Source organism: Podarcis bocagei (assembly GCF_964188305.1).
Source record: "Podarcis bocagei genome assembly, chromosome: 13".
NCBI classification, from domain to species: Eukaryota; Metazoa; Chordata; class Lepidosauria; order Squamata; family Lacertidae; genus Podarcis; species Podarcis bocagei.
Window position 1 is genome coordinate 37072075 of NC_138138.1, and position 15984 is coordinate 37088058.

Here is a 15984-nt window from a genome sequence, read left to right on the forward strand (position 1 = left end):
CTGTCCATATGATTGGCACATGCAACGATCTGTCAAGTGGACACATGACAGAAAGGTTAGGTCACTTGCAGCCCGATTGTATGCAATGCTAGGTGTGCACGAGCTCATTGTTTATAATAGGCATGGGGTCCCTTATTTTGCACAGGATATAGCTGTTTGGGTGAAATCCTAAGAACACAACAGAGAGTAAGGTCAGGTTCTCTGGGATCAATGGATTGAGTAAGCAAGCCCAGGATCCAGCAGTTCATGCCTGATTTTGGGTCACCATTGTGCATGATCCTTATAGCACTCATGTCTTTGGGGCCCTCTCTGTGCTTTCAGTGGGTTGATGCCGAGATCTGGTGGTGTGAACGTGAAGCCAGGCAAGAAACCGGAGGCTGATAAGCTTATGGCACCACCCAAGGTCACTGCAAACCTGCTGGCGGTGGGCAGCTTAGCCAGGGATATTTAAAACCTTGCCTCCTAAGCTGCCAACACGGCCGTCTTGAGCTGACGTCAGTGAAAAGGATCATATCCAAAGTCGGGCAAGATCCAGTGCAGGACTGTGTGTGTGTGTGTGTGTGTGTGTGTGTGTGTGTGTTTCTGTATTCCAGAGAGAAGGGTGTGAAGCCCAACCAGTAGAGGGCGCTCTTCCTCTTTGGAAGGACTTGGGTGTATCTTCTTCCATTTCTCAAGCAAGGAAGCTATTTGGTTGGGTGTGACCAATTCAACTCTTGCAAAAGAAAGGAAGAAAATACTTGTTGTTGTTGTTGCTCTTGGAGCTCTTCCATAAGGCCTGTTTATTGAGCCTGATTTGCTTGCACAAAGCATACGCAGAGGGCTTGACTATGTCTGGTCTTTACTGAGCGTGCCTCAGTACTTTCCAGTACATTTCCCCATCAGCTTCCTAACCGGAAGGATCTTCTGCGTTGTGGTGCTTTCATCTGCTTCAATTGTGCAAAAGCTAAATTTCCAGTATGCCCTCGAATCCTCCCCTGGCAGTCTGGAGGTGGCTTTGCTGCATTTTCATTTATTTTTATTTTCGTTGTTCCTGCTGCTTTTATATTTTGCTAATTTCTTTTTTTCGTAATGGCAGTATCATCCTTGAATTTATGTGTGCTTTGATAGCTGAAAGCTGCTTTGAGCAACTCCTTTGAGAAGGGAAAGAGTGGAGTACAATTCCAGCAAAGCAAGGAAGCCATTTTTCCATGTGTGTGCTTTTTTAAAAAAACAAAGGTGTCGACAACAACAAAAAACGACAGCAACCAACCCTTGGAGCTCCCTGGATCCACAACTCCTTCTCCCCTTCCATGCTATAGTTGCATTCCCTCCCCAGGCAGCAGCAAGAGGACGAAGGCACAGAATCTCCCTCCAAAATGCCCAGATCAGAACTTTGATTTGGGCCTGGAAACTGATTGGTAGCCAACTGGTGTCATGGGCTCAGTTATAGCTGTGTGGCAAACCCAGGAGCTCAGGGCTGGGTATGCTTTTCTCCCCTCCCCCCTTTTTTATCGGAAACAGCCCTGTGAGGTAAAGGTACAAGTAAAGGGACCCCTGACCATTAGGTCCAGTCGCGGACGACTCATCTCACTTTACTGGCTGAGGGAGCCGGCGTACAGCTTCCGGGTCATGTGGCCAGCATGACTAAGCCGCTTCTGGCGAACCAGAGCAGCGCATGGAAATGCCGTTTACCTTCCCGCCAGAGTGGTACCTATTTATCTACTTGCACTTTGAGGTGCTTTCGAGCTAGGTTGGCAGGAGCATGGACCGAGCAACGGAAGCTCACCCCGTCACGGGGATTTGAACCGCCGACCTTCTGATTGGCAAGCCCTAGACTCTGTGGTTTAACCCACAGCGCCACCCGCGTCCCTAGGTTGGCAGGTAGGCTAGGCGAAATTAATATATGTACATAAGCAGCAGTTATTGAAATGAAATCATGTAGCACAGGAGTGCCCTATAAAATCAGATCAAGGGGCATGTGAGGGGTGCTGGGTCGCCCAAAGTATTTCTCAGAGAGTAGGGAGGGATGGCATTGCCAGCTGGCCAGAAAACAATATTCTCTTTTTTTAGAGAGAAGGTTGAAACCAGCATGTCGCCGCCCGAAGCTTGTCACCTAAACACCCCCCCCCACCGACGAGGACTGCTGTTGTAATTCAAGCAATATATATGGTTTAATGTCAGACAAATTGCACCCAAATGCTTAGGGGTGTTTCCAGCGCTGTGTGTTTGTGCGTGCATGTGATTTCAGGAGTCTTTTTTGGTATGTGATAATAGCACATCTTCCTGAGCATTTTGGGTGTTGATGCACGATGTGCTTTAGTCACCGTTTGAAGAAATGGCAGTCTTTCAGAATTTTATTTTTTTTCTGAAGCAGATTGAGTTGTCTGTTAAAGAGACAGTGAAAAGGGCTTTTTTATATTTAAAAAATAGTGACCCCAAGGAGGCTGTCTGAAATGCTGCCCTCGGGAAGGGTTCCGATGTGTAGAAATCTAGCAGGCAAAGATTTTCCTGACAAGTTGGTGGGAAACTAGTCACTAGCCAAATTGTTTCTGCATGCTGAGATCCTGTTAAGGTGTAATCCAGGTGGTTGTCTTGCTTGTGGGATCATATTAGGGGGCGGGCTAAGAGGAAACGAGCCTATCCTAGCAACAGCTGCCACCAGTGTCGGAACTCTGGCATAGCCTATCAGATTTCTATATCGTTTTTTCATCCAATGAGCTCAGTATTGTTACAACAGTCCTGTGAGGGAGGCCAGGCTTAATATCTGGCCCAAGGTCACTCGGCAAGCTCTGTGCCAAGGATTTTTGCTCGAATGCTCTCACCACTACATGACAAATGACAGTCACTTGTAGTTTCTGGCTGGATTAGGTTGAACAGTTTTAAACAAGTATTCGTGGAAATGTGGGGTGTTCAGTGCTCCAGTGATGTGGGGAGAAATGTAGGGGGGAAGCTCTGAGGAAATCCAGAACCCTCTTCCTTCTGACCACCACCACTACTCTGGGCTCTTAAAGAATTCAGCACACAGGCCCATGACACAAATTTGGGGGCAAAATAAGATGGCGTGTGCCTGGAGTCGCACTAGCACAACTAGGGCTTGTGCACACACCATACATTTAAAGCAATTGGCATCTGCCAAATAACCCTGGGAACTGTAGTTTGCTGCTCACAGAACTGCAATTCTGAGCACCCTTTAACAAACTACAATTCCCAGGATTCCTTAGGGGAAGTCATGTGCTTTCAAATGTAAGGTGTGTACGCAGCCACTTTGCAGCATGCCAGCAGAGGGTTTAAAAAATAAAAAATAAAAATTGGATGGGGGATGAACCAGAGATCTGGGGCCTGACACAGAGGACCTGGAGCTCAGGACCGCTGGGCCACAACCTCACAATGCCACCTATTTGCAATTTTAGCCAAATTATGATCCATAGTCTCCTGTAACTAGGGGGTTTGGGAAGAGTGTCGCCCAACTGTTTTAAGAATCCCTCCTTGCTAAGATATGGACTCTGCATGTACACCATACATTTAAAGCACATTCCGCCACTGCCGCCTCAAAGGACGCTGGGAGCTGTATTTTGTTAAATGCGCTGCTGGGAATTGTAGCTCTGTGAGGGGCAAACGATGTCTTCCAGGACTATCCGGAAGCGGGTGGGATGTGCTTTGAACATACAGAATAGGTGTGCAATGTCAGGCGCATATTTGTACTCACTAACACTGGTTGGCTTACGGATCTGGTGGAGGCTGCGTGTGCAGGAAGGGCAGGGAGGAAGGAGGGACTGAGGGGAAGGGACGATACGAGGGGGCTCAGAAAGAAGGCCTTTCTGTCGCCTCCGTTGCTAAGGGAAAGGAGTTGTTCTCGGGCCCAGTGCCGAGATTGAGCTCAGAGCCCATCTGCACCAGCTCTGATGGGAACAGCTTCTGCGTGGGCATCCGCCGCCTCCCCACCAGGCTGACGAGACAGTGTGTAAGAGCGGGAAGGGGGCGGTGATGGACGAGGACTTGGGGGTGCTCCAAGCCCCTCTGAAATCTTTGGCAGGGAGGGACCTTCCCCGCGTCTGAGCCCACCCTCTCTGCTCTCAGGTCAGTCTGGCCCGACTGCCTGCATCTACGCAGAGTCACCTGATGCAGTTCCTTACAAGGATGCAATGGTGGCTTAGCTAATGCTATAGCTATCCCATTTCTGCTGCTCCTGTCAAGTCCATATGCAGCTCCCTGTCATCCAACACAATTCTCCTGCTTTCCTAGGATAAGGACCACCACACTTTTCTTCCATTTTCTGCTCTCTGCCTTACAGCTTTGGCATGTTGAGCTCCAAGAAGCCAGGGGTCGGAGGACCAGCCAGAGGACTGCATTCCCTTCAGGGCAGCCTTCTGAGGGCCGCATGGGCAGTGGGCGGAGCCAGAGGCAAATGTGGGTGGAGCCGTGGATGTGAATTTTACCTTTGCCCAGGAGGTCAGTTTGTACACATGCTCACACATCCATATCCTCCATGTAGGCAGGCCAGACGCACCATCAGAGCTCAGAGACGCATTCCAGCCAATCATAAACATTTGTGGAAGTGAAGGAAGGCCAGAGAAGGGCGTGGCCTGGGGAGATTTCTGAGGGCCAAGTAGAGGGGCTTGGAGGGCCACACTTTTCCCCAGACCTGAGATTCCCCACTTCTGTAATACACAAGGGGGGGGGGGTAGGAGCCTTTTTCTGCAAGTTAACCCACAGATTCTGCACAGGGCCTTGCAGAGCCAGGCAGAGGCCCAGGCCAGGTAGATAATGTGCCCCCCTTTTTTTTACCCTGGGGGTAACTGAAGTCTTAGAAATAAGTAAGTATATAAATAATTTTCACAAAGTTATGCTGACAAATAATTTTATTTCAAGGCTTGAACTGTATCTGCATATTTCGCCCCAGCACATCCCCTGCGATTGTGAATATGATGACCGAGGCCCCCTTTGGAATCAGAGGCCCAGGCCAAGTGGCCCATATGCCCCCCCCCCGGTCTGGGCCTGATTCTGCACTGGACCCAAACTAACCTCATTAGTCTGCAAGGCTTCCTAAGTCGCCATCTCAAAACTTTTAATCTATTGCCAATGCACCTTTCCCCATGGCAGGAGGCCTTCCTCACCCTCTTTCCCCCTTCCTCCACCCAGTTTTCTTCATTTAACACTGAAAATTGAAGAGTTCTGTGAAACTCTAAAGTGAGTGAGATATGATTGGCAAGAGTGGACCACGGATGCCAGCTGGGCCACCAAATGAAGTTTCCAAGCTCATTTTCAGAAGGCATGTTAGTGTCACTGGCAGAGGAATGGGAGTGCAGAGGGAGTGGACCGCCCCAGCACCACTATTCCAGTAGGGTGCCATCGCGGCAGCCCCCCTAGACATGCACTGCACATCCCACATCCCCCCGTGCTCCGGGCACCACGCCCCCACAGGCAGCATGCCATGCCCCCAGAGCGTGTGCCACGCCCCCGGGGTGCCAGCCACGCCCTCACCTGCTCTCCGCCCCCAGTAGTGGAGCATGCAGCTTCGCCACTGCTTAGCATGAAGGATGGGGGAGAATTCAGATTCAGATCACATTTAAAGGTGAACCTTCCTCACTCACACTTTCTGAAGCAATACAGTGGTACCTCAGGTTACATACGCTTCAGGTTACATACGCTTCAGGTTCCAGACTCTGCTAACCCAGAAATATTACCTCGGGTTAAGAACTTTGCTTCAGGATGAGAACAGAAATTGTGCTCCGGTGGCAGCAGGAGGCCCCATTAGGTAAAGTGGTGCTTCAGGTTAAGAACAGTTTCAGGTTAAGAACGGACCTCCGGAACAAATTAAGTACTTAACCTGAAGTACCACTGTACACAGAATGGAACAATATTGTCCTGTGAAATTTGCGCTTCTCTGAATTTTGCAAGGCAGTTCTCCAGCCAAGCAAATATGTGCAAAAATGCATATGTGTAAAATGTGTGCATAAAAGTAAAAATATTATAGTGATCAAAGTGTGCAAAAATGCATTATCTTAAGGGAAATCGCTTTGCAACAGGGTGCATTTGAGGCAAAGCTGCATTAAAATGTGTGCTTTAAGAGAAATTCACACTAAAATGCTGGTGAATTTTCATGAGGACTTAATATATATTATCACAAAACTGATGAACTGATGTGGAAATGTGAAGAACTGGAAAACCACTATGGCGTAGTATTTAGAGTGTCGGATTAGGACCTGGCAGACCAGGGTTCAAATCCTCAGTAGGCCATGAGGCTAACTGAGTGACTTTGGGTCAGTCACTGCCTCTCTCCGCCTCACCTACCTCACAGGGTTGTTGTGTGAATTAATTGAGGAGGGGAGAAAGAACCATGTACAGTGGTACCTCGGGTTAAGAACTTAATTCGTTCTGGAGGTCCGTTCTTAACCTGAAACTGTTCTTAACCTGAGGTACCACTTGAGCTAATGGGGCCTCCCGCTGCTGCCGCGCGATTTCTGTTCTCATCCTGAGGTAAAGTTCTTAACCTCCTGAGGTACTATTTCTGGTTAGCGGAGTCTGTAACCTGAAGCGTCTGTAACCCAAGGTACCACTGTACACCACCTTGAGTTTGTTAGCGGAAAAGGTGGGATATGAATGCAATGGATGGATGGATGGATGATTTAAGAATGGAAATATGGGAAACTGAGAAAAACCAAAATGGTCAGATCCACCAATCCCAAATTAACAGTCAACACGGACCAGGGTATGCGTGACGTGTTGTCCATGTTCTAGAGCACGTATGCAAAGTGCTGCCCGAAAGAGATCTTGCCACAACTGCAGATGCAGCACCATCACATCGATTCTGCCTCCCCTTCCCCCCACTTTTCTTTGGCAGCGTTTTATGTCATAGACAGGTTGGACACAGAGGGATGGTGGGAGGAATCAGCTGGGGAATCCCCAAGGAAGAAGGCTCAGAGCCCAGGGAGTGGTGGTGGGACAACAATGGGTGGTCAGCGGTAGAAGAGGGAGAAGACTGGGAGGAGGAGGTGTCAGAAGCTCAAGGGGTAACCGGGTTTAGTGAGCAGGAAGAGGCAGTGGCAGAGAGCAGTCCAGAATCAGAGGCAGAAGCTAAAGTTTGTGAGTGGGAGGAAGGTGGCCAAGAGGCAGAGTTGAGTCTGGCTCCTTCCACCCTGTCTCCCAGAACCAGGAGATACATGAAAAGAGCAGAGCAGAGATTGGCTGCATGCAGGCGAAGTCTCTGATTGCTTGGAGAAAGCCCTGGAGAGGAGGAGACATACATGGTTGTGGGGAGGTGGGGACCTTTAGTCTTGGCAACTGATTCCATGGAGTAAAACCACCAAGAATGAGATGCCGTGCTCATTAGGCCAACACCCAGCCAAGTCCGTGTAGATTGTGTTTTCACTAATAAAGAGTTAACTCCAACTCTTGTGTGATTGTGTGCACAGTGTGATTTACAGACTGGCTCGCTCTGTGATACTTCAGGTGCTTCGTAAACAGAGAAGTGAAAGGAGGAGAAGAGGGGGAGACATTAATGAAAATGAAGGAACTGAGAGCTGTGGCAAAGAGGGCATCTTCCAGCTTCAGAATTAGTTAGAAAATTGTCCCAGTTCAACCCTCCTTCTGGAGGGCAGGGCGGAGAGTGCGTCCCCAGGGCCATCCCCAAATAATGTGCCCCCTGAAGCAGGGCATCAAACAGGAGGACTCTCCTGCTGAGAGCCTGAGGGTCCCGTTCCTGCCTCTCTCCACCTGGCCCAGGGCGGCGCCTGACAGGCTTCATAAGGACTGCTGCTGCAGTTGTTGCTTAGCAAGGGCTGGGGAATTTGGGGGGAAGCTTTGTTGGGAGGTTTTGCTGTTACTGATATTAACTGATATTACTGATATTAACCTTTTGTATCGTTATTTTTATGTGGCAATTGTTCAGTTTGGTTATGTAGTTTTTAATGTGCTTTCTTTATTTTTATGACTATTTTGCTGTTAGTAATTATGTAAATCTTTTCATATTGTAAGCCGCCTTGAGCATTGTTTTAACTGTGGAAAGGTGGCATACAAATAAAATGATGATGATGATGATGATGATGATAATGATAATGATAATAATAATAATAATAATAATAATAATAATAATAATAATAATAATAATTTATTTATACCTCGCCCATCTGGCTGGGTTTCCCCAGCCACTCTGGGCGGCTTCCAACAGAACACTAAAATACAATAACCTATTAAACATTAAAAGCTTCCCTAAACAGGGCTGCCTTCAGATGTCTTCTAAAAGTTTGGTAGTTATTTTTCTCTTTGACATCTGGTGGGAGGGTGTTCCACAGGGCGGGTGCCACTACCAAGATGGCCCTCTGCCTGGTTCCCTGTAACTTGGCTTCTCGTAGCAAGGGAACCGCCAGAAGGCCCTCGGCGTTGGACCTCAGTGTCCGGGCAGAACAATGGAGGTGGAGACGCTCCTTCCTGATGCTGATGTTGATGTTGATGCCCCCTTTCTCACCTGAAGGCAAGGTGCAGAGTGGCCAAAGGTACTCAGGTAATTTTGGCATCTGAGGCAGAAAATCCCACAAGTAGGGATGGAGGAGGAATTTGATTCAGTTCGCGTTGAAAGGCATACCTACCAAATTCTCGCTTTCCAAAAGACTAAACCAACCATAAGAGCGATCTTTCGAAATTTGGACTTCTCCAGGTTGTGCTATTCGGTTTTCCAGCCAATTGATGTATACAAAAATTCATAACTTAGGGTAAAGTGTACACATACTTGTGAAAATATAGTGGGAAAATACATTATTGCTTTGCAAAACTGCATACAGAAATGGGGGTATTAGGAGAAATCCACACCAAAATGCTGGTGGGTTTTGGGGAGAACTTTAAAAACATAAAACAAAGAGGCCACAAGCCTCTTTGAATTTAAGATTGGAAAAAATGAGAAACCAAAACTTCCCAATTCACCCATTCTTTCCCACAAGCACTTCCTTTGCCTCCCTGGCAGGAAAAAATACAACAATAACCACTTAACTGACAACTTGCTGCCCTTTCATGACCGCCTGAGGCAGCTGCCTTCCTTTCCCCAATGTTAGAGACTTCCGTGATATCAATAAAGTGGAAAGAAGGCAATGAGACAGAATCTGCTCACCTTATGGGAACCATTGCTTTTTCTGGGTTGTCAGCTTTCAGTCCTACCCATCCCTTCAAGCCTTCCTCTTATCTCTGACTTCTAGGATCCTTGATAAGAAACAGGCAGGTGGGGAGACCATCGAGCTGACTGAAGAGGGCCGGGCTGTTGAGGTGACCGAGAAGCACCCGCCCATCGTCGACTGCACCTGCTTTGGCCTCCCTCGCCGCTACATCATCGCCATCCTCTGCGGCCTGGGCTTCTGCATCAGCTTTGGCATCCGCTGCAACCTGGGCGTGGCCATTGTCAGCATGGTCAACAACAACACCGTCTACGAAGGGGACAAACTCGTTGTGAAGGTGAGACTGTTCTCCCTCTGGAGCAGGGGCAGGCTTTTTTTTCTGTTGAGGGCCAAGGGACGCAGGTGGCGCTGTGGTCTAAACCACTGAGCCTCTTGGGCTTGCCGATTGGAAGGTCGGTGGTTCGAATCCCCACGACGGGGTGAGCTCCCGTTGCTCTGTCCCAACTTCTGCTAACCTAGCAGTCTGAAAGCACACCAGTGCAATTAGATAAATAGGTACCGCTGCAGCAGGAAGATAAATGGCGTTTCCATGCGTTCTGGATTCCGTCACGGTGTCCCGTTGCGCCAGAAGTGGCTTGGAAACCACTTCCATGACCTGGAAAGCTGTCTGTGGACAAACACCGGTTCCCTCGGCCTGTAAGTGAAATGAGTGCCGCATTCCCACAGTCGCTTTTGACTGGACTTAACCGTCCAGGGGTCCTTTACATTTACCTTTAATTCATTGGAGGCCACAGGGCAGTGCTGGGTGGAGCCAGAACCAATTATGGACAGAGCCAGAGACAAAAGTGTTCTGGAATAACTAAACCAGAATGAAGTTTTTCAGTTTTTCACCATGCCTAATCAGATCAGCATCCCCAGTCCTGCATAGGTCTACTCAGAGATAAGCACTTCTGGATTTAATGAGGCACTCCCTTTTTTTACTATTGCTTCACACATTCCAGAGCCCTGACTGTTTCCCAGGGTCAATCTTCTATAGCAGATGTGGGGACCTCTTGGCCCTCCAGATGTTGCTGAACTACAACTCCCATCAGCCCCAGCAAGCATGCTCGATGGCTAGGGATGCTGGAAGTTGTAGTTCAGCAGCATCTAGAGGGCCGCTGGTTCCCCACACCTGGACTAGGATGACCTTCCAACTCTATTATTCTATGGTTGGATACACAACATACACTTAAAGCACAAGCTTCCTCCCAAAGAATTATGGGAAATGTAGTTCACTCCTGACAGCGCTACAATGCAGAGTACCATTAACGTAAACTACAGTTCCCAGGATTCTTGGCTGGAGGGGGAGCCATGAGCGTTGAATGGATGGTGCTGCTGTGACCGAAGTCCTGCTGCTGGCTGTAATCAGGAAACAAATCTTTCCTCTATTCTTCTCACCACTTTAGAAAGCGGAGTTCAACTGGGATCCTGAGACAGTAGGCATGATTCATGGATCCTTCTTCTGGGGTTACATTGTCACCCAGATCCCAGGAGGGTTCATAGCACAGAAATTTGCTGCTAACAGGTAAGATGCAGGTAGGGTATTTTTTTTTAGTGTGTATGTGTAAATCAAAGAGGGGGAACATGCAGATTTTGGCTCACCCCTGGTGATCTCATTCTTTAGAACAGGAATAGAAAGATACCCTGGTCCATTTGGGTTAGCTCACTATCTGGTGAAAGATGAAGATCATGAAAATTGACTGTACCTTTGTGTAAAGCAGATTATCACTACAGCAAAAATTTGGCATTTTGTGTCTTTTTTTTAAGTTTGTGGTTCTTTCCAAGTAAACTTTAGTTGATAATTTAAGAAGTTTAGCGTGCAAGAAATTTGCAAGCATGAGGAACATCACTGACCCCACAATAAACACCTATCTCGAAACACACATGCGTACATAGACCCTCGCTAGAGAAAGCAGAGGTTCCTTATGGTGTTTCCTAGGCCTGTCCTCTCGCTGTGCAGGTCTCTAGTCTCTACAGCACTTTGCGGGAAGAGGCAGGGAGCTGTTCAGAGCAATTGGCTGACCATCAGAATGTGGATGTGGGACATGGGTTCAAATCCTCCTTCAGCCATGAAAGTCGCTGGTGATTAGGGCCATTGACTCCCTTATCACTTCACAGGCTCACGTGGAACAAAAAAACCTCTGTAAATATCAAAAGAATAATGGGGAGAGGGAAAGCAAACGGCCTGGGCTTTCTTTTTTTTCCTTACAGCTTTTCTTAACACCTGCCTTTTGGTCCACAGGGTTTTTGGCTTTGCCATTGTGGCGACATCAACCCTGAACATGCTCATTCCATCGGCCGCAAGGGTCCACTTTGGCTGCGTGATCTTCGTGCGGATCCTGCAAGGCCTTGTGGAGGTAAGGCCCGCACCCCTAATCTCCACGCTTTCGCACCGCCCCGTTATATCAACCTCTCCACCTTCCTCTCCGAAGCCTCAGCTCCCTTCCCTCAGAGCTGTCCTGGGGGCGCTTAGCCCCCTTGTAAAGAACAGAGTCAAGGTGGGACAGAGTTATGGGTCAGAAGCAGAGCTTGTTCCTTGGGCCTGCCTCTTCTCTCCCTCTCTCTCCAGTGGAAAGGTAGCTCTGATCTCTATGTAACTCTCTGTGCCCTCCACCTCCAGGGGGTCACCTACCCAGCATGCCACGGTATCTGGAGCAAATGGGCACCCCCCCTGGAACGCAGCCGCCTGGCGACAACAGCCTTCTGTGGTAAGGTAACATGTTCACCGACCATCGAAGTTAAATGGGCAGGGAGGGCCTCCCATGCAACAAAACCATGGTTGCCCCCTTGAACCTGATGTCCTTTGGCTTCTGGCTTGTTGAAACTTCTTAAACAGAAGCCTAGAAGACCTGTCCCAAAGTCTAGATGACGCATCACATCTTGGTTTGGTTTTACATGTTGGAACAGCGCTTGGTGAGTGACTCACTTTAGCAAAACTCACTAGTAAGTTGCTTTCACACGAGGACTGCTTCGCTTCTGAGGAATTGAAACAGTGGTTCCATACAGAGTTTAACAAAATGCCACGTTGTCTAGCAATTCCTAACTCCACAACCAGGATCCTTCTGTAGTGTTTATTCAGAAGGAATAAATTCCCAGTTAGCAAAGGTCCCTTGCGACTTTCGCAGTTTCCCCCCTTGCAAATTCTGTCCCTCTTACTGTTCTTGCTGAGCAGGAAACAGCACCGCTGGTGGGTAACTGACGAATTGCCCCCCGAATTGTCCCATTATTTGACAGTTCCTGTTCTGCAAGGAGAGGGCGTTGAACACTGCTTTCCTCTCATCCTCCCCCCACCATTTTTTCTTCCTTTTTCATAGCTATAACAAAGGACGGCAGCTAGTCATGGAACGGCGAGTGTGGGAGCAACCTCAGAGGGGTAGCGAGGGCTGCTGGGAGTCAGGCAGTAAAGGCTGGTGCAGTCGGGCAAATGGGGGCACTGCCCCACCAGCTCAGCCTGCCCTCAGCCAGACCCCACGCCTGGCTGCCTTCTTACTTACAGCCAGCTGGTCACCCGGACTTCTGCCCTGCCAGTCCCAATGGGCACCAGTCCCCACTGGAGTTAGGAATCTCAGCTTGTGTCTCTGGCTAACCTTTCCCCTCTGCCTTTACAGGCTCTTACGCAGGGGCTGTGGTGGCCATGCCTCTCGCGGGGATCCTAGTGCAGTATTCCGGGTGGAGCTCAGTATTCTACGTCTACGGTAAGCCAACCAGGAGGTCATGCCAAGAAGAGTGGAAGAAATTCAAAGGCTATTTAGCTAAATATTGTAACATACGATAAGTAGAAGTTACCTGAAAGGACCAAATGAGCCTAGGACTAGAGTTAGAGTGAATTGTAAAATATTATGGAGTTGGAAAATTATGAAAAGAGACGAAGATTGTAAACTAAAGGTGTTAATTTGATTAGAAAGAGGACATTGGAAAGCTGTTAAAAAGTGATTCAATGAAATTCGAGGATGTCAGTTAACAATGAAAACTAAATTAGGCATTAAAAGATTAGGTATTTATAGGTTGGTTTTTGTTGCTTTTTGTTTTAGTATTGTAATGTTTTTCCCCTTTATTTGTGGGTCTTATTTGTTATAAATTTGGAAAATTAATTAAAAAATTGGGGGGGGGGGGAGGCCAACTCTTTGGCTACCATGCCTTCTCGGTTGCCTAAGCCTCGTTGGATCAGATCGTAGGTCCCTTCCCTCCAACGGCTTCTGCAATTCTGTTCCTTGGCAGGCAGCTTTGGTATCTTCTGGTATATGTTCTGGCTGCTGGTTTCCTACGAGAGTCCTGCCCAGCACCCAACCATCACCGAGGAAGAGAGGAAATACATAGAAGAAAGCATTGGAGAAAGCGCCAGTCTTATGAATCCCCTTCTGGTCAGTGCCTTGCATTGCTCTCTTGCCATTCCTATGGCGCCATCAAGGTGCACGGAGCCTTAACAGAGTGTGGCGTAGTGGCTAGAGTGCCAGACTACCACGCCGGGAAACAAGGGTTCGAATCCCCCCTTGGCTGCGAAGCCTGGTTACTGCCTCTCGGGCTAACCTACCTCACAGGGTTCTTGTGAGGATAATATGGGGAGGGGGGGAGAACCACGTGCGCTACCTTGAGCTCATAGGATGAAGCGTTGAAAAATGAAAATGAGAAAGAAGGCAGGAGGTCAAAAAGACAGGTCCCAAGCTATGGAGTTCCCTGGGAAGAGGGGCTGACTGCTAAACCACTCTGAGAATGGTAGCTGTGTGAGGGGAATAGAGGCCACCTAGAAACCCTCGGCACCCTTAACAAACTACAGTTCCCAGGATTCTTTGGGGGAAGCCTAATTGTTCCAAGTGGTAGAATACTGCTTCAAATGCCGAGTGCATATGGGGCCTAGTGGTGGTATCAGGCGGGTGTCCTGGGAGGCAGCTCCAAGCATACTGGGCTGCAGGGCAGGTTCATATGAGGAGGGAAAAGAGACATTTGGACAGGTGAGGGTGGTGAAGGTGGAGGAGCAAAGGGCAAGGATATGAGAGAACAGAGAGGGAAACTGTTCACACGCCATACATTTAAAGCACGACTTCCCCCAAAGAATCTTGGGAACGGTAGTTTAAGGATGCTGAGCGTTAGAACTCTGTGAGCAGGAAACTACAGCTCCCAGGATCTGGGGAGCAGGGAAGCATATGCTTTAAATGTATGGTGGTGAGGCGGCAGGCGTTGAAGATCTCTCTGCAGTAGGGAAGCTCTCAGGACCTTCATGGGGCACCATTTTTGAGGAGGCAAGTGGCTTCTGAAGTCCTGCAACAGCACTGCGGTGGGGATATGCAAGGATGTGAGGCAACTCTGTTAACGTTTTCATCTCTCTCTCTCTCCTCCCTACCTCTTGGCAGAAATTCAAAGCGCCCTGGCGCAAGTTCTTCACTTCTATGCCTGTCTACGCCATTATTGTGGCCAACTTTTGCCGAAGCTGGACCTTCTATTTGCTCTTAATTAGCCAGCCGGCCTATTTTGAAGAAGTCTTTGGCTTTGAAATCAGCAAGGTGAGAAAAATTGCCCTTGGTTTGAGGTGTGTGTGTGCGCTTGCACGTGTCGGGGCAAGAAATTGGAGACTTGTCCATAAGTTCTCTTCGCTGTTTTTAATACTGAATTTCAAATTGTTCTAACCCGGTCTTGGGGCCTGCCAGTGAAGAGTGGCGAATATTGCTGTCGTCATTAATTAATTAGCAGAGGGTGTTTCATTCTGTGCTGATAAGAGAAAGAAAAGGTGGCCCTAGCCACGTGCCAATTGTTCTTCCATCGTATGCTGGGGCAAGGGCTGAGCAGGAATGCACTCTGAGAGAAAACAGGTTCAAAAATCTAAAACAAAGACACACAGAGAGAAAAGGAACGAAGATGTTCCATTTTTTTTTTATTCTATGTGCAGTATAAAACTTCAGAAATTAGCAGGATCAAATTTCAGGATTCCAAAACATACATCTACACAGTCGCAGCGCATGGGCAGGGTGTGTGTGTGTGGTTGGAGTGCCAATGGCAGCCTCCCACTGGCAATGGCACTTGTAAGGAAAGGATTGGGGTACCATGAGGCTTCGGCAAGACCAAGGGCGCTTTGAATTGACATTGGCGGCCCTGCAGGTGCACTTGAATGGCCACTACCAGCCCAGAGCTCCTCTGACCTCATCACACCTGGCCTTGTCTCTTCCCTCTCTTGGCAAGCTCAGTTCCGTCACTCTGCACCCTCACCTGCCACCGCTGCTCCTGCCACAACTACTACTAGGAAGCAGATGGTGATGGCGAAGAGGAGTACTGGAATTGGGTTTGAAGTCCTTTGACAGAATTATATAATGTTTTCAACATGGGTGTCTGTGGAAGGGCAGTTTCCCCCCACCAGGAACTATAATCCCAAGATTCCAGGCTTTCGTTTTTGTTTTTAAAGAGAGCACAGGTTATATCCAATGGGTGGCTGGCAACTAAATTCCACTCAGACTAGACCCGTTGGAATTAACGGGCCTGACTTAGCCATGTTCATTCATTTCAGTGGGTCTGCTTTGAGTAAAACATATTTAAACGCCACCCAATGTTATCAGGCTAATTTCTCACCAAAAAAGCGAGAAGAAAGGTACAGTGGTACCTTTGGTTAAGAACTTAATTCGTTCTGGAGGTCCGTTCTTAACCTGAAACTGTTCTTAACTTGAGGTACCACTTTAGCTAATGGGGCCTCCCACTGCTGCCGTGCCACCACTGCGCGGTTTCTGTTCTCATCCTGAAGCAAAGTTCTTAACCTAAGGTAATATTTCTGGGTTAGCAGAGTCTGTAACCTGAAGCGTCTGTAACCCAAGCTACCACTGTACCTGCACATTTTGTCTTGTACATCAGTTTTACACAACTTAAGAGTTGTCTTCAACTGAGC

At 48.3% G+C, this 15984-nt stretch overlaps 1 protein-coding gene across 1 annotated transcript in view; it reads left to right on the top strand.

Moving 5' to 3' along the window:
* Positions 1–15984, top strand: part of SLC17A7 (solute carrier family 17 member 7) — a 57589-nt gene that overhangs the window by 30025 nt on the left and 11580 nt on the right. Inside the window, exons 2-8 of the mRNA XM_081167218.1 lie at positions 9165–9417; positions 10526–10644; positions 11362–11476; positions 11740–11827; positions 12728–12814; positions 13338–13480; positions 14468–14617. Coding sequence (XP_081023344.1) covers positions 9165–9417; positions 10526–10644; positions 11362–11476; positions 11740–11827; positions 12728–12814; positions 13338–13480; positions 14468–14617 — 955 coding nt within the window. The remainder of the gene's footprint in view (positions 1–9164; positions 9418–10525; positions 10645–11361; positions 11477–11739; positions 11828–12727; positions 12815–13337; positions 13481–14467; positions 14618–15984) is intronic.